Source organism: Pelobates fuscus, chromosome 12 (assembly GCF_036172605.1).
Source record: "Pelobates fuscus isolate aPelFus1 chromosome 12, aPelFus1.pri, whole genome shotgun sequence".
Lineage (NCBI taxonomy): Eukaryota > Metazoa > Chordata > Amphibia > Anura > Pelobatidae > Pelobates > Pelobates fuscus.
Window position 1 is genome coordinate 100,752,659 of NC_086328.1, and position 27,709 is coordinate 100,780,367.

The 27,709-nt window shown below is 35.0% G+C and overlaps 1 protein-coding gene across 1 annotated transcript in view; it reads right to left on the minus strand.

Moving 5' to 3' along the window:
• Positions 1-25,866, minus strand: part of LOC134578531 (mucin-5AC-like) — a 52,084-nt gene extending 26,218 nt beyond the window's left edge. The window contains exons 1-32 of the mRNA XM_063437512.1: positions 25,776-25,866; positions 24,374-24,418; positions 18,942-18,998; positions 17,801-17,857; positions 17,572-17,625; positions 16,549-16,810; positions 16,073-16,190; positions 14,132-14,222; positions 13,895-14,004; positions 13,244-13,460; positions 12,817-12,942; positions 11,988-12,105; positions 11,439-11,577; positions 11,150-11,260; positions 10,921-10,990; positions 9,872-10,009; positions 9,490-9,654; positions 9,136-9,230; positions 8,170-8,296; positions 7,760-8,015; positions 7,567-7,619; positions 7,216-7,316; positions 6,566-6,717; positions 6,204-6,342; positions 4,370-4,474; positions 3,986-4,165; positions 3,526-3,765; positions 3,014-3,170; positions 2,463-2,591; positions 1,777-1,921; positions 746-786; positions 39-428 (exon numbers count right to left, since the gene is read on the minus strand). Of these exons, the coding sequence (XP_063293582.1) occupies positions 39-428; positions 746-786; positions 1,777-1,921; positions 2,463-2,591; positions 3,014-3,170; positions 3,526-3,765; positions 3,986-4,165; positions 4,370-4,474; positions 6,204-6,342; positions 6,566-6,717; positions 7,216-7,316; positions 7,567-7,619; positions 7,760-8,015; positions 8,170-8,296; positions 9,136-9,230; positions 9,490-9,654; positions 9,872-10,009; positions 10,921-10,990; positions 11,150-11,260; positions 11,439-11,577; positions 11,988-12,105; positions 12,817-12,942; positions 13,244-13,460; positions 13,895-14,004; positions 14,132-14,222; positions 16,073-16,190; positions 16,549-16,810; positions 17,572-17,625; positions 17,801-17,857; positions 18,942-18,998; positions 24,374-24,418; positions 25,776-25,842 (4,255 nt within the window). The 5' untranslated portion in view covers positions 25,843-25,866. The remainder of the gene's footprint in view (positions 1-38; positions 429-745; positions 787-1,776; positions 1,922-2,462; positions 2,592-3,013; positions 3,171-3,525; positions 3,766-3,985; positions 4,166-4,369; positions 4,475-6,203; positions 6,343-6,565; positions 6,718-7,215; positions 7,317-7,566; positions 7,620-7,759; positions 8,016-8,169; positions 8,297-9,135; positions 9,231-9,489; positions 9,655-9,871; positions 10,010-10,920; positions 10,991-11,149; positions 11,261-11,438; positions 11,578-11,987; positions 12,106-12,816; positions 12,943-13,243; positions 13,461-13,894; positions 14,005-14,131; positions 14,223-16,072; positions 16,191-16,548; positions 16,811-17,571; positions 17,626-17,800; positions 17,858-18,941; positions 18,999-24,373; positions 24,419-25,775) is intronic.
• Between the last annotated feature and the right edge of the window lie 1,843 nt (positions 25,867-27,709).

Below are 27,709 nucleotides of genomic sequence, written 5' to 3' on the forward strand. Positions count from 1 at the left end.
ATAATTTAAATTAAAAAAGAAAAAAAAATACATTTTACCTGATGGAGTTATTGTAGATTCAAGGCTGGAAGAGGATGAACTGCTAGGTTTTGAAGATGTTGGAGTATTTGTTTCAATACTGGAATATCCAGGTGAAGTATTGTCTGTAGGACTCACTGATGAGTCAGTTGGTGCTTGAGAACTGGGGTATCTAGTTGAAAAACCAGGTGATGTAGACTGTGGAGGTTCTGTAGATGAACCAGATGGTGTTGAAGAAGTATCAAAGTCGAATACAGTGGAGGGGCTCACTGTGGTCGGACATGGTCCAATGCTTCTTTCTAAAGTTGAATTATCTGTGCAGACTGCATGCATACAACCTCCAATGCCATCTCCAGTGTAGTAAACTATATCACCTGGCAAAAATTCCTTATTTTCATAGTAGCAGCAGGCTGCAGATGACAAGAGAAAAGCAAACTTAATTATAATTGAAATGCTGAACTAATTATTAAAATGTAAACTAATATATGTAATGTTTAGGGCAGCTGTTTATGAGACATCTGCTGCAAATGTGTATTATATGCATAATGTAAAAAAAGTCAGTAGTATATAACAGAAACAGAACATATTGTGATCTACTTTTTTTTCTAAATTTAGCACTGCAAACCTTAGAAACTTCGATTTGTAAAAAAAATAAATTAAAAAAAAATAACACTTTGTTCAGGGTGCACTGAACAAATTTATTTAAAATATTACAGTATTTTCTTACCACTTGCTTTATCACATTCTTTGCCATTGTTTGTGCACTGGCTGAAAGAAATAAAACATGAAAAAGTTGATATTTAAAATGATATGATTTTACATGTAAAATGATATACAATACTCCTTTCCATAATTAAGCAGCAATATCATTTGTCATGGAGAATGGCAGTATTTTTAATGGACCTTTAGTATGTTTAGAATTTTGATTACATATGAAAAAGGTACTTTTGTGAATCATGTTTCACATACAATAATTATTACATTCAGTTAGTATCAATATGTTAGCATCTCTAAATTACATGGTTATTAATAAGTAGTTAATTATGTGAAAACAATTCTAAAATCTAAGTCTTAGTACTACATATGTATACAGGCATAGGAATGAAAATAACAGGCTATAGCTTCATGTATGCATTCTATACAGAAAGCCATAATTAGAGTATTATATACATTATCTGTCAAATTCCATGTTTAAATGACACACAACTAAGCATCTCTGTTTGAAACACGTGCATCACAATAAAAATACTGTTCAATTGAAATGTTGAATGTTTGGTTCTCTGGCATGGCATGAAGCTCCATAATTCCGTAGAACCCAAACATCCACAAAGGTAATAGGACAGACGACTGGGCATACAGGGTGGGGTAAAACTGAATTTGTTCTAACAGGTTTAAGGCATACTTGTAGATCACATACAGGTTTGAGAAAGGCACACATAAACCAAAATGTGCTTTAACCCCTTAAGGACACATGACATGTCATGATTCCCTTTTATTCCAGAAGCTTGGTCCTTAAGGGGTTAAACCTAAAAAAATGTAATCTAATCACTGCATATTCCGGTCATCTGTCTACTATTATTTTTTTTATATATTAAACTTACCCTCCACAATTATGGATGTATTTTTGCAGTGTGGATGTTAAGGTTATTTAAAATGAAGAAGTGCTTGCACATATTTCTAAATAAGGTCATAATCTTTACTTCCTATCGAGCCACATTCACGAACGCATGCACACACAACAATGTCTAGGATTCATACCAGATTGAGCATCTTTCCACACTTGGCATTTTCTGTCCCGGTTTATATTCATCTCCATATTCATCATAACAGTGACACGATGAAATGCAACGCATGCTCTCCTCGTCAAAATAAGGACTGTCTGGTGGACATTTTGGGTAACAACCTGAGGATATATGGAAGCATGTGAATTTCTGAAGATCATATCAATAACAGAATCAAGGATCATGCTTTAGAGCTGATTGTATGGGCATTATAAACAAATTCAATTAGAATTCTCACTTTAGTAAGTAACCATGTTAGAGTTATATTTGCCAGTAAAATTACACTAGCCATCACTGAGTGGTTAGCCAAATGCTAGCCATGTGATACTGGTGACCAGTAAAACTGATAAACGTAGTGCATCAGTGAAGATTAGCAAAATAATAAAAAGATTTTTAAAATAATCAGAAATGTGTGCACTTGCTATTTGTTCATTTTATAAAGTTAGAACAATTAATACAATACAATGTAAACAGTATAACATAAATTAAACTAGGTTTTTCGTTGTCTCATTGTTCTTCATACAAATCCTCTCGTATGGCAGAAAACACAACAATAATCAATAATGAACTGTAAAACCATCTGAACATCACAGTTTGCATTTCACTCGTCTTGTATTATTTGTGACACATGTGAATCATAAAATGTGCATGAGTCTTTCTTACCTTCTAAACCAGTCAGATTGTTAAAGCAAACTCCAGTAGGATTCATGCATGTCTTCATGCATGGAGCTCCACAAGCTTGGTAATGCCACTCACAATGTCCTTTCAGATTGTAGAAATCACAATATATAGCTGTTGATAAGTGGACACGAATTAATGAGTTTACACCAGTAGAACCACCTAATGTTATGTAGTGAAAATACCTATTGGAAAGGTTGGGTTTGTATTTAGTAGGAAGCTCAGAAAGATAAATGTGTTTGTTAAAAGACTTGACATGTGTTACATGGGTATGGTAAAAGGTCCTGTTTGATATATAGTATCAATAGTCTACGTTTGTGAAATCTTGTACAAAAGTGCAGTCTAGAATACCCTGAAAATTATCACATAATGGGGAACTAAATTTCTGTAAACACTATTAACTAGCATGTGAACAATAACTGGTTATTTAATAACCTAGGATAGACGTAGCATGAAAATTGAAAATTTGTATCTACTGGAAAATGGCAGTCTACAACTAAACCAACCATTAACATATTTGGTCATTTAAGACTTACGACATATGGATGGAGTTCTCCAGTTCACACATATTCCAGCTTCACTGCAAGCTTGGGCATATGAGGCTACAGCTGTACAGAGACATTCACAGTCTCCACCAGTGTCACAAGCACAGGCATCATGAACACAAGACTCATAATATTCCATTGGGTCAATCTATGGGTAGAGAAGAACAGCTTCAGTCATTTCCTATTCCTACGTGATCATGAATCTCCATGTTATTGTCTCCAATATTAGAAAAATGCACATAGCTCAGGATAATGTAACACAATGGAAAATTGTTGGAGCGCACGATAATGTCAGAAAATCAATTAATTATACATCACTAATTTGTGGTATGAGAATTGAGTACATTGAAATTCTGGAAAGACCAGATTGGCTAGTGTTTTCTGTACAATTAATTTATGGAAATAGCAGAATTTAAAGATTACATCACAAGTAACGTATAGAATAACTGGAATAAGTGGCAATCTAAAGCAAGAGGGCCAGAATTTCAAAATATAGTTCTCACCTTGGCATGACAGGCATGGAAGACAGGACCTGTGATGATACTACACTTCTTCTGTGACCATGCTTTCCTATATGGGTTGGACAAACAAGGATCTTTTGCTTCAATAGCATTCGGGCAGCTTTGCGACAATTTCCAGCTATTTCCAAATTCAAAAACGTCTCCAACCTCAGAGCGACTTCTGGTGATAAAGTCATTAACAGCATTCCCATCGTAATTACCACAAAGACCACAAACCTTGCCCTATCAAAGGATTAAAAGAAAACATTGGAATATTTTATGTAATGCAATACATAACAAGTTATGCAAACAGAATATTTCCAACAGCATTTTAATCAGTGTAAAACGAAAACATCAATGCTTGAATGATTTATGAAACACGTTTTTGAAAGATATAATTGTTCACTTTAACAAAGATTAACTTGATCTCATTTGAGGTACATATTGTTCAATAGATCTATACCTGAAAATTGGGGTGGAGTTTCACAAAGATAGTTGTTTTCTTGTCCCACACCAAAATCAAGCCATTTAAAGCCTCAACTATCATGTATATGCCCATCTGTCGAACTTTGAAAGGCACATATTGCCCATAATTTTTCTTCACTACATCAAATTTCTGGTCACCAAGAATCAACTCATAGTTCTGGAAAAGAGAAAAAAAATGTCATACATTTATTGAGTAAAGGGTTATGTCATTATTACCAGTTCAAATGAATTTAATGCACCGTGGTAGAATGATATATTATGGTAAATCGTTTCTGTGGAAATGAACAAGACTGTTGAATTTGTTTTTCATATAAGTTTATGTTACATATATATTAAGATGAACAAATCAGCAATTTCTCACCCCTAGGAAGAGCTTGATAGATTTGGAGCAGGTGGTTCCTGTCGTGCCACATGGAATATTCTCTGAGATGATGTAGAATGTACCGGGCTCCTCAGAACAATGATCCTGAAGATTGATTTTTACAAGCACTTTACAAGTATGTAATTTATTTTTGCAAGCACTTTCCATAAACAAATATCATTAGTAATGTAAAAAAAAATACCATCAATTACATATTTTATAGCACACAGTAAATTTAAAAGGTGCATTACCTTGACAAGGCTATTTTTTTCTACACAGTTAAAAACCCAAGATCTCAAAAAGGTCACCATACATTAACATAACATTTAATTATTATTATTATTATTATTATTATTATTATTATGTTATTATTTATAAATATATTATTTTAATCATAAAATCTTACTGCTTATGGAATAAAAAAAAATAGTTTAGGTTACTTTTAATACTTTCTTTTTTTTATTCTTGGTCAATCATTATGTATATATGGGGAGTTTGACATTGACAGTATTATTATTATTATTATTATTATTATTATTATTATTATTTACAACCATTGTTTTAAAAATAGTATTCCCTGTAATAAACAAAAAAATCAATGTTCCAGAGGATACTGAAAAGGGGCAACAGTTCAAGTAGCTTGCCCACTCAAATCTTAATCTAACTATCCTAACTATAAGATAAGCCATGGGACTAATGAAAGTATTTAGAAAACTGGGCAGACTAGATGGGCCGAATGGTTCTTATCTGCCGTCACATTCTATGTTTCTATGTTTCTATGTAAGCTAGTTGCAGCTCATATTGTGTAATTTCAAAGAGAACTTATGCCATTTATATGCCAGACGGATCCCAACCAAAAGGTGAAATGCATGCCAGCTCTCTCTGCATGATACAGCAACCCAAGATGATCTTTTTAGACCTGTTAGGCCTTTTCAGTGAGTTATAGCCAATGCCCTTCTAGGCACCATGAGTAATGGGTCCATGTGTGGCATACCCATTAAACTTGGGAAGAGAAAAAACAAACAATGTGCAAGAGAGTACTGAGATCAGACAACAGCTCAAGCAGCTGGCCTTTTAGTGGGTCCCTACTCAGATTTCAAGCTACATCAAAATAACACTAATATGAAGCACTTGAAATATATTTTAAACACCCGACATCGGTTCACACAAAAGCTTTCAGCAACCCATATCAAGACATATAGACGGTTATACCAACCCCACACAAATACGCTGGGATACACCCGCAACTTACGCGTCCAGAAAGGGGCGCTGATACCGAAAGCCTTACAAGCCATTCATAAAAGATTAGCTGGCCAAAAAAACCCTCCCCCCCTCTCCCCCTAGCCACCTACCTACTCGCCTAGCTTCCCCTCGCCTCCCCTACCACCTACAGTTTCTTTATAACCTCCAGTACCGACTTTAGAGAACTCCACATTACCACGACTGGAGAATAACACAAGACACGGAAGCTCACCGTCTTGTACCATGACCTAAAGGTAACCTGTAACATGTGGGAAATATAGTCTACATTGTGTTCCTCCTATGCTCGCATACCTCTGTTATGTAATGTATAATGCACATTGTATACCGCAAATGATTGGGGGCCGAAAGCTCCCCATATGTAAAGACGTACTGTTTACCCTTTCCCCTCTTTCTTTCTGTACCCCCTAAACTGCACTTATTGACTTATCGACAAAAAAATAATAAAAATTGTCAAATTGAAAAAAAAATATATATATATATTTTAAAGATTATAGATATCAAGAATGACTACAAGTACACACACACACACACACACACATCAGAGATGTAAAAGGGAAGAAATAGAATGTACCTGAGCCAAGGAGTACTGGCATTGTCCATTGAAATTGTATCTCTTGTTATCAAAAGTAATGTAGTTCCCATCTCCATATATAGCACATGTCGCCAGACATGTGTTGGTTGTGCAGTCCCACTTTCTATTTTTGCAAGTGCTTCATGAAGAAAACACAAAATTATTTATGGAAGAAACTGTCAGTAGACTATCTCTGAGCATCGTGTAAAATTCACAACACCTCTAATTAAATGTATGTTTTTCTAAAAAATGCTAATTTAATGCTAATTTAAATTTAAGAAACACACTATAACAATAGTTGCACACAAGCTTTATTCTCAGACATGTTTCTCCTGAATAAATGCGATAGTTTAGTGGCTCACCAGGTGTTGCATTTTACTTGAACTTCTTCCCCTGGTTCATAGAAATCATCATCTAACATGCAAGGACAATCTTCTTCACGCACGCAGTCCCCATCATCATCAGTCACTAATCCCTCAGGGCACATGCAGCCAGAAATACACTGTGTGCTGTACTGTAATATATATTGGCAGACGTTTAGTTAGTAACAGTGTCAATAGAGAACCACAAACAAACAAAAAGTGTGAATATAATTTAGAATATCGACTTAGTAGACAATTCCTATTGTACTTATACAAAATTAATTACTATTGATTGAAACACATTTTAATATATATGTCTGTCTAGGTATCCTTAAATGTTTAATCTTAGGGTGTCACAAATAGTTTTTTAACTTTGAGTTAGCACATTTCAGAGGTTATAGCCAATAAAAAGTATATATTTGTTTGGTGTTACATTGTGTATTATGTTTTTGTTTCTTTCAAACATGTTGTAAGAGGAAACCAAAATGTTAACGGGACACAGTACTCACAAAAACAACTTAAAAACTGCTCAAAACAGCAGATCAAGTGAATAGATCATGCATATGCACTCTCAGGTTGTTTTGTGACTATAGTGTCCCTCTAAATTCAAAAACAATTCTACAACGTATTGTGCTCATAAAAATACGTACACATTCTGTGTCAAATTTCGAACAACTTTTTTGACATTCAGATCCCTTGGTGTCTGCTGGGGCTTTGTCACAGTCAAAATAGACCATTGGGCTCTTACACACTATGTGAAACAGACAAAACAAAATGATATAAGACAAGAGAACTGCAAAAGATAAGAAGATTAAGATATCAAAACATTTAAAAAATAAAATATTTGAGGTAAAGAAACAACTTGATAAATGTAATTATTAGAAAAACAATGATCCAAATAGCTGCCTACTAGGCTTGATCTATTTCTTTATTTGATGGCAGTGGATTGAAGGGCTTTAATGTAAAGTATGACAAAAAACGTGCAATTTTAAAATATATACCTATTTCTTTAGTATCTTGTCCAATACATTCCAGTTTTCCATTCTTACAGGTGCTGCAATGTTGGAAAACAACAAAGTTTTAGCATTGTACAGTGATTTGAAGTTCAGAAATGCAGTTGTGAGTAGAAGCAGTGACCATAGTAAATCAAGAAATATGTCAAAGTCTGTTCTTTATCACTTAATAATAGCTTACCATTTTACCCCATTTTCATGGAAAACCTCTCCTGGTGACACGGGTGTCCCCTTGTAATAACAGGAACAAAAAGCTGGAAGCACACATTTGTCACTATCATCCTTATAGGTTCCATCCTCACAACGGCATCCATCAATAATGGGCATGTTTATGGCACACAAGGCATCAGGCTCACTGAGAGAGCGACAGGTGGGCTCACATGTACTGACAAGCGGAGAGTATGTTTGAGTCTTTGGGCAGTCCAGGGTGTATGAGCCTAGGGATTAAATAGATTAGCACATTAATAAATCCTTTCATCACATTTATATGAGCAGTCTCTTCTTTAACAATCAGAAAATAACATTGCCAGCAGATTTCCTAATACCCAAAACAATTGGTATGTACGTAATGGCAGATGTTTATCAACTTACTGCAGACATGTGTTCTCCACCCCCTCAAATCGACTTCTTTTCTAGAGCAGGCATAGAAATATGACGACATAACTGCACACATGGCGTCTTCACTTTTTTCACTGTTACAGGTATCGTACAAGCATCTCTGAAGGAGAATAAAAAAAGTTTATATTGATTGCAACTTAAGAAAAATATCATCTACTAGTGTAGAAGGCTAACTGTTTGAGATAGTTTGTCAGGAACTCCATGTCCGATGTCTTCAGCAAGCATTTATTTTTGCTTATTCACATCATTCCTGGCAAGCATCCTCACATCTCATGCAACTTCATACTCCGTATCAAGGATGACCTATTTAAACTTCAGTGCTACATTAGTGTGCTGCCAGTTTGTGGTCCTTGCCTGGTTCTCAATGCGTGTGATTCTTTAGTGTTCCTTTACAGATTTACTTTTTTTGGCCCTGCTTGTCCATAAATTCCCACTATTTGCTGCTTGTCTTTGACCTTGGCCAGTCTGACTAAGGTGCTCTCTGGTTTATGGCCTGGTAATGCTTCTTTCTATCATTGTTCTACACTGTAATTAGGGGTTCTATCCCCTGAATTCCTGACATTTGTGAGCTCTTAGCTAATGCTATGACTCTGGCAAAACAACAGATCTTCCACACATCAAAATGGGACTGCAAAGCTTAGCCTCCCAAAGTTTGCAGCATGGCACCAGTCGAATGGATACTTATTGGCTATGCCTAGTTTAAATTCCCAGAACGCGCACTTCTGCAAATTATTTCTACTAATTGTTTGTATTTAATTACTTATCATTTTAGAAATATTTTCATACCCAGAAAGACTGATTTCTCAGGCACAAAAAAATACATTACAATTATTATATATCATTATATATTATATATTACTCGTCCATTACTATCTTTTTTTAAATTTCCTCAACAAAGAGAATGTAGCTGAGGTTAGCATCGCATTATTTTTATTTTACCTTATAATAGTCTTCTGGATCAATGGTTTTGTGACATTGAGAGAATGGTCCATTGCTGTCTGTTAGGAACGAGCACCAGTGGTTGGCATAAGTTTCTAAAAAAACAAGCGTTTGATTAATGTTAGTGTGTGTATACATATTGCTTAGAAAAAAATAAGAGAAAGGGTGAGAACAAAGGTAATTTTACCAAACTTAATGACAACAAAATATGTGAAATAAGAAATCTATATTATGTCTTCCATGTTATGTTTTTATTTATTAAACCTCTGCAGAACCTGTTTCAATTAAATAAGTTGAGAATTCCACTTTTGTTTATGTATAATTCCATTAATTAAATAACTTTTGAATACTCACCTGATTCAGAGCTGAGAGAACAAGGATTCTCCTTGCTGTTTTTGACACTGGGACAATCTGCTTGTGTTTTCCACTGGTTGCCGAATGATGCCCCAGTCCCTTCAATCAATCCACTGGGTGATTTAAAGTCATCAGCTTGAATGTTGTTGAAGTTACCACAGAGACCTGAGGAATAGTATTGGCACATGTTACATTTATAAATGAATATTATTTGTATGTCAAGATAGGGTGGCACATTTTGCATTAGAGGCAATTTTACATAATGACCGTGGGAAAATAAAAAAAACCCAAATGTTAGCAAGTATTTGGATGAGCAATTTAGAATTCTATTTATACCTCCTATTTTGATTTCACATATAACTGTAACAAGAGAGCAACTCACCGCAGGTTCCATTCATATGCCTTTGATCGCTTACAATGTGGGCCTGCATGGTGGGTTTCAATTGGATATGCATCTGTATGCCCATTTTAGCTTCTATGATGATAAAAAAGGATGTTGGTTTGAACATGGTGAAACTGGCTGTAACGATAAGAAAGAAAGTTGATATTCAAAAGTTGATAATTGATGTATCAATAAGATACATAAGACATTATAACATGGTACAAAATAAGAGATTTATAAAGATTTGGTCTATATAAGTTCAACTCAGACCATCCTGTGCAGCATCACAACTAGAATGAGATTTTAGGACTAATACATTAGCCATCAAGCAAGTTAACATATATATATATATATATATATAAAGTACATATATTTATATATGTATAAGTTAACAAAAATATATAGGAAGTATATATATTTAAATATGTATTGATCCTACAATTGATGTCGTTTATTGATACATGGAAAATATAAATTCTGTGTAAACCTTTCAAAACCAGAAATATGGAACAGAAATTGGAATATTCATTGTATATGTATAAAAAATATATGGTATATTCATTCTAGGGAACATGCGATAGCCAAGCTGCATGAAACCACTGAATAGTTCTTCAAATCTGATACAATCGTCCAATACATTTCCAAAAATTCCACCCATTTCTCTTCTTGTAAGGAATCGATTTTCTTTTTTGTGTGTTTGCCTGTAACAGACTCTATCATGTCTAAGAATGGTGGAATAAAAAAAGGGTTGTGGTAGACACCCCATGTACAGCACTAAGTCACTACTAACCTTAGCACCGACTTTTTATACCCTGTCCATCTGCTATCTCTCTGTTGTTAACATCAACATTTTTGTTTTTTTCTTTAACAAACCAAGGCTTTCACAAATGTTTTCATGTGCACATTGACTCTTTTCTGCTTCACTTTTACAATAAACTATTATGAAAATTAAATACATAAGCAAACATATTGATTAAATAGATAAACTTATGTTCCAATCAACTGGATATTTTTACAATGAATTAAGCTTATATAAACTTTTGACTTACAAGATGTCATTGGTAACGGTGTGTACAGTGAGTTGACGTAAACACTGCCACAATGTTTCACCAAGATGAACTGGTGAGAGAGAATATAATCAATGGTTAGAACATAACAGCAATATAGAAACTTCACCAAATCAAAGATAAAATGCAGAAAATAGTTTAGTTTTTTTAAAATTATTATTAAGTTGATTGCTGTTATTAACAATGTTGATTTTTGGGGGGAAATACATACATCTTTTCCTCCATTGAGGCTGAGAGAGATGCTCTTCAAGCATGTTTCAGTGTCAGTGTTTCCACATGTGCGAATTTCAGCCAATATAGTGAAGAGGAGGTTATCACATGTCTGTGTATGATTAAAAATATATATATTTTAGTTTGTTATAAAAAAAAAATGCAATTTAAAAAATGTCTACTTGTGGCACCTGTTCCACTGTTTTGTGGATCCTGGCATTTTTTTATTGTTATAGTGTGTTATCTGGGAAGTCCCTGATGTTATACACAAAAAATGATATGGTGCGTACCTTTGACAACACATAATTACAGTCTCCGTGGAATTTGTAACGGGAAAGGTCAAAGGTGGTGACGTGTGAACCTCCTTCAAGAGAGCAGATACCTGTGCAGGGCTTTTTGTCACAGCTCCACTTCCCTCCAACACATGTGCTGATATAACAAAACACCAATAAGTTCAGAGCAATAGCGTTGGCATACAATGGTAATTTTTTTGTTATTTTTAAATATGTACAATTATCAAAATTTAAATAGCAAAAACGTTATAGAAGTATAGAAAACACTTTTAAACTAGAACCACCTCAATTCCTGGTCTGATGTAAAAGGATACATAAAAAAAATACTATTTGAATCGACCATAATCCAATTAAGGAAGGAAAGAGCATACAATGTAGATAATGCAGCCAGTACATGTGTCAAATGGTAGCAACTTAAAACTCTCTTATGTAGGTTGTCTTTTATTTGTTTTTGCAAACAGTAGCAAGTTGACTAAATTACTCCCAGATAACAAAATCAAGTTTTAAAAATTCTTAAAACAATAAAAGTCCAGAAATAAAAGTTACCATTCTTTGCAGGTTTCGGAATATCCTGTTCCAATGGGATAGACATCTCCATTGAATGTGCAAGGGCACTTCTCTTTAGGTACACATCCAGATTTGTTGATGTCATCAAAAACCATGCCTTACAATTACAAAAATAAAATATTGAAGGAATGATGAATTTCATTACATTAAAATATATAGAGATATGAAAATGTAGAATACTTAGATTAAATTGTCTTTCACCCAATATTTTACAGACAACTGCTGACCGGGGTTTACAAATGCATGGTCAGAGTCTGCCAAATATCCATTTGCACACATCATAAGACATTTCAGGTGTATAGCTTGCAGAGTGACTTACAAAGAATTCTGTAATCACCTTAGAACTGTTTCTTTTAGCCATCAGGCAAAAACAGGCTTTGAGGGGTTTTCAGTTGAACCATGTGTAACCTAATATTCTGGAGTGGTTTTGAAAGTATGGCGAATTGAGCAATCTTTACCTTAAAGATACACCATGGATACTATAACCAGTTCATCTCTGTTATAGTGCGTGGAATCCTAGTGTTTAACAATTTTAGTACAGTTTCCAAATGTTCCTTTTGGCCATACAACAAAGGCTCCTGTATCTTTTTCAGATGATCCCTATTTAATTGCCCCAAGCCGTTTTATTCTCTCTGAATTTTGTTCCTTTGCTTTATTTGTGGAAGGATGACAAGCCTAGGCTTAAATTCAATCTAAGCAGTCAAAACATGATGCATGTTTTGTTGATTCTATCTGGTCTCTGTTTTGTGGAGTCTATCTATTCTAATGTATACAAACATATTAATAAAGATTGTGAAAAAATAGTTACCTGCTGGACAGAAGCATCCATCTGTACAGTGTTCATCACATACTAATGAGCGTTCTGGATTAGTACAGGTGTCTTGGCAAGCACTGCCACATTCACGGAACTCCAGATTGAAAGCACATTTCAAGGCTGTAATTTAAAAAAAATATGTCACCTCCTCTTAAGACTGCAATTTCCAAAAACTAATATTGGTGCAAGATTCTTTATTCATTTTGTCCATACAAAATGGTAATTTGAAACTTCCAGATAAATTCAATGTCAGTAAAAAATTGGAATATTCCTTGATTAGAAAAAATCCTACATCAATTTACCTTAAAATCATAGAACCCTCCGATTACTGAAAAAATTGTCATTTTAAAATGGTATGCATATATTGCTTGAATAAATGATTTTACATATGTCTGATCTCAAAGTAAAAAGGGAGACTCACGGCATAGCTTAGCTGTTCTCCAGTTCTTTGGCTTTCCTCCAGCATGAGCACATTGCCGGGAATACTCAGTGAAAATATTGCAAAGGCAGAATCCAGTTGAATTGCCTTTACATCTGCAAGCATCTTTCTCACAAAGCTCAATGTATCTTGTAGGATCCACTAGTCTGTTACATTGGTGGAAAGCCGAGCCAGTCAGAACCGTTTTGCATAAACTTGTCTGTTAAAAAGATTATATTTAGATATGTATTAAAAAATTAGCTTGACTTGTTGTTTGCTTGAAAGACAAGGGGAATAACAAGGTTAATTTATATTTCACTTGAAAAAAAAGGGCACATTCTTCGCATATCAAGTGTTTCAGCAATCTAGTGCATAGGGGCCCTTTAAAAACAAACTAGACATCATTAAAACACAATGTTTGAGACCAAATTATGCAATGTATATGTACTGGGAAAGTCTGGAGAATTTACTAACCATGTAGAAACCTACAGCATACAGAAACATCAATGGTCCACAGAGCAAAATGACATCGATAAGGCTTAAAAAACGTTGTTAGTTAGACACGACATAGTAGCAGAATGGCAACATTTATGTGTTAAAGGTAGTGGGTTGGAGTGGAACAGTCTGACTTATTTTGTGTCTATCAGAACTTACGTTGATGGTACAGTTGTCATCTGATTTTTCATCTCTTGAATCATCACATCTTTCTTCTGGTCCATCGTACTTATTCAAACTAGCATATTGGTATTCATTCAATACGACATCTATAAGAGATAAATTATTGGTTTTATAAATATTGTGATACCTGTAAGGAATAAATCGATGGTTTTATATATTAAGGTAATATTGACGTGCATGTTAGTTTATTACACACATTTGATCTTTCCTTACCATTTTCAATAAACTCATTGTATATTGGCATTCCATTATAGTCTCCACAAAGTCCACATGTCTGATTGGCATATTTTGGGCTCAGTTCCAACTAGAGAAAGGAAATTTCAGCAACAAGTGTGAAAATGAGTGACAATATAGAAACTAATAAAAGATATGTATTCAATGTGAAAAAACAAACTAGGAATCAATGAGTCAGCTTGTTAAAATAGTCTTGTCATTCACAAATGTATTTTATAATATTAGCATTCTGGGGTTTTTCAGCAAGCATTCTGGAATATCATTTTCCCAGTCCATGTTCCAAGTCTCATGTCCAGCATAGCTGTGTGCATGGTGATGGCATATAACAAGTAGTAGCGTCAGTATTAAAGTAAATATAAGATACACATTTGTTAACAATTTGGCTAGCACATTTTATTAATGATAATGCATTCTCTATGACGTTTCACCATATCATTAAAGCACAGTAAGGTGTGTTAGAAACTAATGGGAAAATATACATTGTTAATATTTACAAGTTAAATGCATTAAAGGACAACTGCCACATTTTCACTTCTCATTTTTTTTAAGAAGTTTATTACATTTTATGAAACTTAATCTTGTTTGTAAATTGTGTATATTGTTTTTTTTTTAAATGTACTTTTTTTTTATCAAGCTCAGAAGCCATGCTTGGTCATACTCCACTGTTATCTGACCAACTCCTTCTCAACCTAACTTGCCTGCTACTGCATTTTCACACAGAGCAATCTCCCTTATCCTGCCCTTGAGAGTGTATTTTTACTATTAGGTTTACCCATGACCAGGGTTGCCATCTGGGGGTACAGCTAGTACCCTGTTAAGGGTCCTGGCCGAGCCCTGGGACTTGCCTGCAGCTAATATAACTAACTCCCATAACCAGAGCACATTGTGGAACTTAAGTGTGGACCCCTTACCAGAGTTTGCTAACTGCCACGTTTATCTTCTTGTAGGGTAGTGCTTGGACGAAGTGATAACTTATCCCTTTTCACTGCATGTAAAGAAGCCGCACAGGAGGGAAAAAATTGTTCATTGACATTTGCAGCAGGATCCCATCTGGTATCATTGTCTTTGTGTCTGTGAGTATGTATGTATCCATTAGTGTCCCTGTGAGTGTAGTATCTTTGTAATTAAGAGTGAGTACCTGAGTGTCAGGGTGTGTGTCATCCATTGAGGTCGTAAGGAGCCTGAAGAGTTCTAATGGCAACCCTGCCCATAACTAGTTATAGATTGCAATATAAAAGTATAATACATCATATATAGTCAATATACAACATAAAGTGCAAAGTGGAAGTACAGTGCAAAAGTATCCCAAGTATATACACCTCATATCATATTAATAAAGTGCACCAAGTGCACTTCGGGTATATGACCAACTATACTGACCTAGAGACTCCTTTGACAAAGGCAGTAGTCAAAATGTTGGGGAATTTTGGTCTCCTGCCCTGGGTCAGTAGAGTTGGTCATATACTTAAAGGTAACCTTGGTGCACTTTATTAATATGGTATTAGGTGTGTATTCTGGGTGTACTATATTATTGTAGTATTGTAGTATGTCATCTTGATAAGGTAACAATATTTAATTCCCCACTTTGTAGAACCCTGTTTCTGATAGTGCATGTTAAGAATGCACTGGTTTACCGACTGGAGTAGAGCACTCACTTTACATCTTTTATATGTATATTACTAGTTATAGATTGAAGTAAATTGCAAATTTTATATCAACAAATTAAGCAGAAAATATTTACCTATATAGAAAAAAATCGAGTTCATTCATTTTGGACTAAAATGTTTAATTCCCTTGTTAATTCCTGACAATGCATCATTTACTCAATATCTTCCACCACATTCTTTGTTAAATCTAAGTTATCTTGAAGATGTGATATTTATACAGATTTTTTTATTTTTTTTATTTACTTGTACTAACCGTAAGAGAATCTTCTTCATTCCACACCAACTCAAAACTAGCTTTGACAGTAGTTCTTACATATGTGCCAGTCTTTGAAATCTGAACTGCTCCAAAACTATGCGACATTGTATCTAGCCTGGAAAGAAAGAAAGAAAGAAAGAAAGAAATCGATAAGTACATTAATATTGAAAGCCTTTCTTCAATTTAATTTAATTTATTTTATTTTTAACTGGTAGTGGATATAGAGTTGTTTATTTTTCTTGTCACTCTTAGCAAATATCCAAACTTTTTAAATATGCTTAAAGATATCCATTAAAATACATTGTGAATATAAAAAAAAAGATATTTTAAAATTTAATTCAATAGCATTTTGAACATTAAGATGATTTAAAGATGACGAATATTTCTGACATTCAAGTATTTCATAGAACCATGTAGCAGAACTTGTCAGGTGTCGGCAGAAATACATATTAAAATAAAAAGTAAATACTCACTCCACTCCATTGACTTTTAAATGCTTTTTTGTTATTTCAACATCAACTCCTTCAATTCGTATTTTAATGGTCAGGATTACCGGGACATTTTTCGTAACAGCACGTCTAATCTGGATGTTAAAGTCTTCATAGTTGGTCTTGCAGTGTGAAGCAAAAACATAATTGCAGTGTCCATTAAAATGAAAGATGTCTCCATCAAAGGTTTTGAAATGATAATATCCAAAGGTGCTGCAAATCCTTGGATTATGTGAAGGGTTTTGGGCTATTGGTGTGAAGAAAATATGGTCAATTATGACTTCTCTTAACATAATTTTATGACAAATATTACAATACCCTCCAAATACTAAATAAAACACTGGACACTAGTTGTCCTATATAATCAATTTTGACACCGTTTGAGTTGTCCCATCTGTCACAAATAACAGGCTCCTGTCAGACCCTGTTACAAACTTCCCAAGGACACTATGTGTATTCCCAAATGGGACCACAGTCCTAATTGTGAAAGATGCTATAACATATTTAACTGATTTGTCTTCCTGGTGAGTTTAACCTTTGTATTCAAAAGAGTGAAAAAGTAATTATCATTCTTTCATAAATGTCCATAAATATGCTTAAGCCACTGTTATACTGTAAATAAACTTCTATCTGCCATTGTCTATTAATGTTCAAACATCATATCGGAATGAAAGCACTATGACATTTAATCATTCAAATATTGTACATCACACCTGGCTTCATAAGCAACAAAACAATTCTTGAGAACATATTTTTAAGACTGAACATATCTGTAGTTCTTTATAAAACCATAGCTGATGTGATTAAGTCAGCACACAAAAAAAACAAAGCCAGGTAATAGACTTCAAAATATTCATTCTATTGCTGGCATCTTCTTCTCTGCTTTTAAAATTGATTTTTTTTAAGCTATAACAAGATCATTATTGTTGCAGCCTGGTTACTTACAAGGTAATTGAGCTCAAACCTCCTAACCATTTAACCATTCTTTATACATGGCAGGTTACTCACCCACAAAAACAGGAGAAAGTGATGGGGAAATAAAGTTTACCCCAGAATGTCCTCCTGTGAATAAAATGAAGAAATATAAATACATTAAAAAATGTTTTAGGCATGAGCAGTTTTGTAACCACGATATCTACATAGGGTATTTAATGGGTCTACGAGTGTAATAGACACTAAAAATGTACTTCCAAATGAAATTTTAGATCTTGTTAATCACTCTGTTTGGTCTCAATACCTGAAGGTTCATTGGTTTCTCCATCTTCCTCATCATCCGTTGATTGTTGCTCATCAGCTGTAGTAAAATCAGAGAATTAAAATTAGTAATGTATGGCTTGAATAGTGCATCTGATTTTATGCTACACAAGATGATCTACAAGATAATTAGAAAATAAAAACAAAAATGTTGATCAATCTGATTTGAACAGCATGTGGGACGTCACATTTTACTTTATAATGAGTCAATGAAGGAGTATTCATTGGATATTCTAAACTGCAACGTAGGCAGTAAGGGATGCTAGAAGGTTGGATATTGTATTAACATTTTAAGGCACTCTCCAGTGTCGGGAAAACAAACCAGTTTTCCTGGCAGTGCAGGATCCTACAGTGCCCCCCTCCTTCACCCCACCCCCCCATCCCATGTCACTGAAGGGGTTGAAACCCCTTCAGCTACTTACCTAAATCCAGCGTTGATGTCCCTCGGCGCTGGGTCAGGCTCTGCCCATTCTCCTCCCCTGCCAACGTCAGCCGACGGGGGAGACCTAATGCGCGTGTGCGGCAATGGCCAGACACGCAAATTAGACCTTTCCATAGGAAAGCATTATTCAATGCTTTCCTTTGGGGAAAATCTGACGCTGGAGGTCCGTGAGGACTTCCAGCATCAGATAACCGACCAAAGGTCGGTTTGGATTTTGGAAGCCCTCTAGTGGCTGTCTGGTAGACAGCCACAGAGGGCAGACTTAGAGCTGCAATGTAAACATAGCAGTTCTCTGGAACTGCAATGTTTTACATTGCAGCACTAAGTGCAATAGGGGCACAGCAACCAGAGCACTTCAATTAGCTGAAGTGGTCTGGGTGCCTGGAGTGTCCCTTTAACCATGCTGTGAGCATAACAATGTTGCCATAGGAAAATTTCAATGCCACACAAAAAATCATAGAAAATAGTTGGTAAAACAAGTATTATTGAATGGGATTGTATTCGAGCAACTACTGGAGAGATATAGGTTTGTACAAACAACATAGATAAAGATGTGGATTTGTGTGCATGTAATGAAATTCATAGACAACAGACGGACATTTTTTTTTTATAGATAGATTGAATAATAGATAGACAGACAGACAGATTTTAGCAATATTTTATTCAAATGCAATGTTCTTACCATACTGAAGGTTTTCTACATCTACATCTTCATATTCTTGTTCAAAGGAATCCCAGTCTAAGGGGGGAGAGGAACATGTGATTGAAAGAAATAGTAAACAACAGAGTTGAAAATATTAATATTGATAACATGGCTGATATGCACTTAATAGATTGATAGACAGCAATATGATTATTTTGGAACAAGAATGAACTACATATACACTATATATATATATATATACAATCTGATTTATCTTGCATTATTGTGAAAAAAATCACATGATCACTTTTTATCATTCATATATTTTTTTACCTCAGGGATACTTATTTATCTAAAGTCAATCCATCGAGATATAATGGAGGTTTTGATAATTTTTTGAGAAATCAAGGGAAATACAGTTCACCAACATCTAAGGTTAACTATCAGTACTGTAATGGATTGCAGCTTGAGTGGGTTAATAACAATTCTTATTATAGCATCAAAAAATATGATGGAAGAATATTTGTATTCAAAGATTATTGGTAGAAAGTAAATATTAAGTATGGTCAGAAGGGTAGATCATTTTTAATCCAACCCTCTATGTGTGTCCTGTTTAAATCATAAATACATCCTTTCTTATTCACTATGTTATGATAGTGGCATTTTCTTGTCCTCTATTCATTCTCACATTGCTAATTCTTATCTACAGAATTTCTCAAGGGCCCCACCATTCCCATGGAATGCCCACCTCAATCTTATTTGGAAAATATCATCTTCATTTGTAACAAATCTCTTTACAACAGTCCTTCCATTCATTCACACAAAACCCCTGCTTTCATCTCTGCTCCTTCCTCTTGTATTCAAATATATTGATTGTAAGCCCAATTGAGCACGCCATCTTGTAGCTGTCAACATTTCATCTTTCATTTCATCTTTGAGCTGTGTGCCACTATATATCCCCACTGTATAATGGCAAAGTGTTGTGGAATGTTTCAAAGGAAGACTGTACTGTAGTTAGATATGTATTTTTAATAATTTCATTAGTATTAAGATAACCAATTAATAGTAGTATAATCCCCTGAAATAATATAACTTTGTAAATTTAAACTTTTACATACCTTTACTCAAGTGCGGTCAGAACTCCCCTTGTGGCAGTCTGCACCACCCCCTTTTGCATCATTATGTCTGATGACTATGCTCCAATCCAATGCTTCTTCTAGAGAAGCATTGTGGACCATAGGTGCATGCGTAGCACTCACTGCATTCCACTAATCAAAAGCTTCTCATAGTAATTACAATGATTCCCTACGAGAAACCAAGAATATTATATCACGCATGTACGCAATGTGGGCATTCTCAGGATGCAAGCTGATTTACAGATCAGCTCACTGCTATCATATGTCCAACTATTTGAATGTAGTCTGCACATAAATTCATTCTAAAAAATGTGCCTACAGGTTCAAGTGAATACCACATGTAGCTCAAATCATGCAGCTGTAAAATCTGGCTGCCCCGAGAGGATCTCTATAGCTGTGCTTGTTGGGCCAGTGTGTGCAAAGCATTTCTAAGGGACACATTCTCAGAAAAGACAGGCTAAAATCAAATAACATCATCATGCCATGCGTGCTGACATCAAGGTGCGTTTGGGTATGAGAGCTATGATTCCCGGCTCACTGATACAGATGACTTGAGTGCTAGAAGCCACACTTTCAAGAGAACAAAAATGGGAAACTGGACAAGGGGAACATGCTGATGGCACTATAACAACTTCAAAAATGTGAAGTTGTTTTTGTGCTTACACTATAAGTGAACACTAGAATCAAAAGGAAATATTAAGAGCAATAACTTTATCACCTGTTAACCTGAATGATATTCATGTCCCTAGCATCTATGCCGCTTGTTGAAAATCAAGTGCATCTAAGAAAGGAGTTTGTTTTTTGAACAACAGTGAGCTATATAGAGCTGACCACGCATACGAAAAAATGGCAGACTCAGCATTTTTAGCCCACATTTAGCAAATGGCCATCCGTTCAATACAGCTTGCTGTTTAGCAGTTAATCCCCTTGTCAAACATGATCATTTTTAGCTTGAAGTTTGCTAAAATCGTATCGAAATTATGATTTATATAGGACTTTAATGCATTTCTCCCAAGTTGCAATAATAAGTAAATTTAATACAGTAATTTGTTTGAATATCAATTTTAACCTAAAACCAATATTAACTTAGACTTGGAAATGTATGTCTCTATTGTAAGGTGAGTCATTGAAACTTTAACTTTGCCAAAATCAACTAACGTGGCAAATAAATGCATCATTCATTGTGTCAACATATTCACAATTACGAAATGTGTAAGCTTTCTAACATGTAATTGGGATATGCCTGACATATCTCTAATCTCACTGAAGCCTTTTTTGTCAGTATTTATTTTTTTAAGGTTCTCAATGTTTTCATTCTGATTACTTATATTGCCAACATTTAATGCCATTTTTATATCTGTAGCTTTCATATTGAACACTGGGATGTATTTTCTACACTCTTAGTTGCCACCCTTGTTGTAAAATAGCATACCACAACATATCTACATTTGCAAAGACTGTTTTTTCATGGACAGCTTTATAGGTGCAATGGGAAAAAAAATATTCTACAACCTCCTATACCATTATCCCCCAGGGACACCAACCTATTAACACCTGCACTGACTGTATGCAATTGACATCCTCTTTACTTTGCATACCTCCCTGGATCTATCGGAAAACCAAAAAATCATTCCACTTTAAGGAAGAACCAAAATATTGATCTTCGATATTGGCGGACAATGTCCTTCCCTTGATCTATCAGAGCATTGGTTGATCAACCCACTTTAGGATAGAAACAAGAGACCTGACTCCTAGACACGTACTCACCCAAGAGCACAATAATTGGTTGCGTGGAATAACTAATCACCCGTCTTTTAGCTGCTCAGGAATTGACTGCTAGACAACTCACTCCCCCAAAAGAGCAAGTTGATTATCTGCACAAGTGTACATCTATTAAGTTATCATTGCAATGAAACACCTCTGTAATTTCAGGAGGAAACTAAAGACCATGTTTCTTCTTATATAATCTCCCCACAAAAGGAGGCTGTCTAGATAGGCTGGGAGACTGGGCACACAAATGGCAGATCAAATTTAATGTAGAAAAATGCAAAGTTATGCATTTCGGCATAAAGAATGCACAAGCAACTTATACCTTTAATGGAAGTGAATTAGGGATAACAACACATGAGAAGGACTTGGGAATTGTTATAGACAACAAACTATGCTACAATGTGCAATGTCAATCAGCAGTGGCTAAGGCCAGTAAGGTATTGTCATGCATGAAACAGGACATTCATTCTCAGGATGAGAATATCATTTTGCCTCTTTATAAATCACTGGTAAGACCACATCTTGAATATGCTGTGAAATTTTGGGCACTTGCTCTAAAGAAGGGTACTACGGCACTAGAAAAAGTGCAAAGGCAGGCTGCAAGATTAATAAAAGGAATGGAACATTTTAGCTATGAAGAAAGGTTAACCAATTAAAACCTCTTTAGTTTAGCAAAACGTTGCCTCAGAGGGGATATGATAATATTATACAAATATATCAGGGGGCAATACAAACCATTGTGTGGAAATCTATCCACAAACCGGACTTTACATAGCACACAAGGTCATACGTTTAGACTGAAAGAAAGAAGATTTTGTCTAAGGTAAAGGAAAGGTAAATCTGACGGCCATTCTGGGGTCAAGAGGGGATTTTTTTCTAGTTTGTTGCAAAATTGGAAGTGCTTCAAAGTGGATGTTTTTGCCTTATTTTGGATCAAGAGCAAACAAACTAATGTGAGGAAGGCTGAACTTGATGGACACATGTCTCTTTTCTAGCCTATGTAACTATGAAACTATATTTTCTACTAGGGGTCCACTCTCAAACTATCAAAACTAAAGAAGGGCACCTTAATTTTTATTTGGAGATAAAAGATTTTGCTCCTTGGCAGGTCATGTTCCTCCAAAGAAAACTGATCAATTTTCATAAAAGCTATCCTACAGTCATTCTATCAGAGAAAAAGAAGACCCTAATATTACTGAAGCAAAAAAACTTGACTGCTAAACAAGTAATTTCCTCTGCCACTGCTTCTTAACCCACTGCTCATTTTTTACCCTCCTGCTTCCATTTTTCTGTACAACAGGCTCCTTTTCAGGATGTAAACATAGAATATAATTTACTTTAAATATATGAAACATAAAGTTGCTCCTGGGTTGTCAACCCTTTGAACAGAGGAATGGTTGCTTGTTGTAGTTCATTTTTAAATATCTGCAACAACTTATGTCAAAATCATATAATGTAAATACAAAAATACACAGTAGATTTTTTTTTCATGTGATATGTTTAACCAGTGTTATATTTTTCATTCAACACTGCTGAATATAAAATAATTAACTCCACAGCTTAATTATTAAACATATGATTTTCTATTTGATTAGGAAGTATTACACATTTTTATTAGGTATTACCTACCCAAGAAAAAAAAAATTCTTTAACTTTTTAGCAAAACACATATAAAACCATATTCAATGATTTCTATAACTAGCTGTGGTTATCGGGCCTTATTTCTATACAGGATTTAAGAGATATTTGCAAAATGTTGGGTAGTATATATAGATCTTCAGTATTTACTGAAGGTCTATATACTAATCTTTCACTAAGCAGGGGATTATTGGACATTTGACTCTAGCAGCTAAAGACTGAATAACAGATTGGTACATCCAGATCTACAATATGGATTAACATGTCAAAGAGACATGAAGCGTACCCAGGCAGACATACATCAATTTAGTGTTACCAAAGACTTTAATTGTTTGATTAATAGCTGTAGTCCAATCCTTTTATATCTTTGTTATTTGTTTTGCCCTTCAAAATATGTTTTATATGCTTCTGAGTAAGTATGTGTAATTACTTAAATCTCATAGGAGGGATATATTTCTTCCATTAGCAAAAATGCCAAATGCATGCATCATTTACATTTTATGCTTAAATATTGATACAAGCGTAACAGAGTCATCCATCTTGAATCATTAACTTGCAGGGTTCAATTTTTTTGTCTTCTCCTTTCAGATACATAATTTAGAATTATTAAAATTAATTGTTTTACTATAAAGATCAACACAGCACCTAATCTAATCAATTCCATCTTTCATGAAAAGGACCCATGTCTCATAATGCCACAAAACTGTATATAAAATAATACTTAACGTTGCATATTAAATGTATCCACTTTATAAACTATTGTTATTTTAATTCAGTATGCATATACGGAATCAGAGGATGCTGGTACCCGTTGAATGTATAAATATGTTTATATCATACAAGCTATATTGAATATTTAATTAACTGGTGTAAACTGTGGCAGGAAGGGAAAAATACTAAACTAAGACATCAAACACAAAATGTTACCTGTATTTTGCTCATGTTGCATATGCTGTTGTGATTGTCCTGATACTAAAATGAAAAAACAAAACAAAAAAGGAACATGTTAGAAAGTACTTCAGGCTAAGGACAGATGGTCAGAAAATGTGTCTCCCAGTTCCACAGTCCCCAAGGAAAGCTTTGCACCCTCTAAACCAAATTATTGGGGGTAATAAAGTAATTATCTATATCTGGGATACTCGTATGGCATAGAGCAGCAAGAAATATCATTGTCATCTGCGGTTGAGAAGGATCAGCTAATTATTTCATCAATCTTTATAGTATGCCTTAGTCATTAATCTCCATATTTCTACTGCATTGTCCATCACTAAAAAGTATTCTAATTTTTGTCATGTTGGAATCTCTGTAATTTTTTATTTTGCATCTTAATGACTAAGAGGTTAATGTTAGAGAAACAATATAATTTCAAACTAAAAATACACAAGGAATATACAAATTTATTCACTGAACCAGAAATTGTGAAAAATGCCCACAGAATTGCCAATTTTAGGACAAAATACCAAAGTGGAAAAAAATCTGCAACTTACAGGAAAACTCCCAACTCAGTAACAATTTCCCCTTATTGAAGTTGTTACGGAGGCGCTTTGAAGTTGTTATGGATTTAACTCAGATGTTGGTTCTCTGACTGACACAGGTGTCCCTCTAATTTTCTTCCTCTCCTCTCAGCCTATCACTAGCAAAACAAGAAAGGCTGAGAGGAGAGCCAGGAGTAGGTGCTGAAGGTCTGGCTCTGGGGTTTAAAACAGTTTAAAATGTTTTAACCACGAAAAGTAAGATGTCAAGACACTCCTGCACTCATACACAAATTAATTGAGTTATTTTACCAATTTGGCCTAATATTTGCAGTCCCCTTCTCAATTCTCTACAATTACAGGTTTACTAAATAAAATATAATTACCATGGGGCATCCAACACATATACTAGTCCATTGAATATTAAATGACTAGAGAAATATTTAATAATTAAAGTAATTTTTTTACTCCAAATATATTTAAGTATTTTTTATTTTCCCTAATGATGAATATGGGAAATCTGGAATTTCACCAGAATTAGGATTGTTTGGGTGAATTCCACCTACAAATATGATACAAATAAACACGGCAAGCAATTATTGAAAAGGAAAATGTACACAGACACATCATGATCGTTAGAGTCAAACATAAAGATAAGGGTTTTCCACTATGTTCGGAATCACTACACTGAAAACATCTACCCTCAAGCAAGAAGACAGCTATAATACTATAATACAAGCTATAAAGAAAAAAAGAAGTAGGTCAATACTAACAATACTTATTATATAGGTTATTAGATGTTTCCTTGCTCCAGAATTTCCCTCGTAAATAGTCTGTTTTTACCACTTAGTACTCACCTTGAAAACAGGCAAGAATCATCAGGAGGCCCCCTATACATATCCATAACCCCCTATTTGTCCCCATTTTGCCTGCGGTACTAGGTACCGATTTGGGGATTGTCAATAGAGGAACAGATGCTCAGAGACTAACATGGCTCTTTTATAGAGTAGGCACAGGACACGTGCCACTGCAACCTTGAGACAGGCTATGGGTGGAGACTTTGGGATTGGCACAGTCTATGCAAGAAATGCTAAACCATATCCATATTGCGGAGGGTTAGTCTGACCCAGGATGTTTGTATTTTGGGAGGTGGTTTGATTTACTTAGGAAAGACATTTCAAACACAATTAAGAATCAGTGACAAGCAAAATGTATTTTAAGAAATTTAAAATTTACTCTGTATAAACTGATAATATTTACTTGTAGACAATGATTCATTATCTTTATACCATTAATTTAACACATTTACAGTACCACCCATACTACAGTTCCACCCATACTAATAATTTTATTTAATATTTATTCTGAAATGTTTTTATTTTCGTGGCTAATCTAGTGATGGGATTGAAACTATTTCTTGGGCTGATATTACCAGTTTAGAGAATAAGCAGGTTCTAAATTCAATAGATGCTTTTAACATTGAAATTAGACTATGTCCTGAATATATGTAAGGCTATATTAACACATATATTTTTACATCACTAAAACGGTTAGTTCTCTAGGGTAGTGTATTACTCTTTAAACCAATAAATGGGAAATTGTGTTTTTACTTTTTGTGGCTTTTTAGTGACAAGAGCATAGAAGAGCTTGCTAGGGGGGGCATTTATTTAAAAAGCAAGAGGTGTGCTATGCCCAGGGCTTGACTGGGACAAAATAGGAGTGGGGCCGCGAGGAGGTGTGAAAGGTCACCACCGATGACACACAAACTCCCCCAAAGTTAGTCTAGTAATCTTCCATGGCAGCTTGTATACAGAGCCCTGCTGAAGAGCTCTCACATGGTCCTGTGTTTGTTAATCACTGTGCAAGTGAATTTAATGATAAGCCTACTCTGAGATTACTGGCCTACTTGTTTCTAGTGTCTGAATAGGTCAAACACCAGAGGACAAGGCTGGAGCATGGCGTTGGGCGCATGCAGCTGCCTGTGGTGCTGTATGTGTTTGGAGGCTGCTTGTGATGCTGTGAGTGTAGGAAGGCTGCATACAATATTGTGTCTGTGGGGCGTTTCTTGTTTGTGGGGATGTTTCTTGTGGGATGTGAATGTGGATAGGGGCTAAAGTATGTGGGGGAGGAGCTGTAGAGTGCATGAGAAGGTAGTGGGTTTTATAGTGTGGGGCTCTAAAGGCAGTAGTATGTGCATGGGGAGCTATAAATGCAGTAGTATATATATGTGGGAAGCTATAAAGGCAGTATTATGTGTGGTGAGCTATAACGGCAGTAGTATGTGCGTGGGGAGCTATAAAGGCTGTAGTATGTATATGTGGGAAGCTATAAAGGCAGTATTATGTGTGTGGAGCTATAAAGGCAGTAGTATGTGCATGGGGAGCTATAAAGGCAGTAGTGTGTGTGGGGTGTCCAGAAAGACAATAGTATGTGTATGTTGGGGCTTATGAATGCAGTAGTATGTGTGTGGAGTGGGATAAGAGCTGTAGTGGGTGTGTAGGGTGATATAGGGGTTGTAGATCGTGTTAAGCAACATTATGCAAAACATCGAAAGGTTCAGCGCTGAGTAACCAAACTTAACTAAAATATTGTAAATTAAGGCAGCGCACCTGAGATCGATGGGGCTCCCTTATAACTTTATAGACAAAAAACAGAAATAGGTTGCGTCTCAGAAACAGTAAAACAGTCCAAAATTAGCTAAAATTTTAAACTTTGAGATATAGCTGATAAAACGTCAAGGGACATTTTAGGATTTTTTTTCCTTGTAGAGAATAGAGGGGTCAGGGGTGAC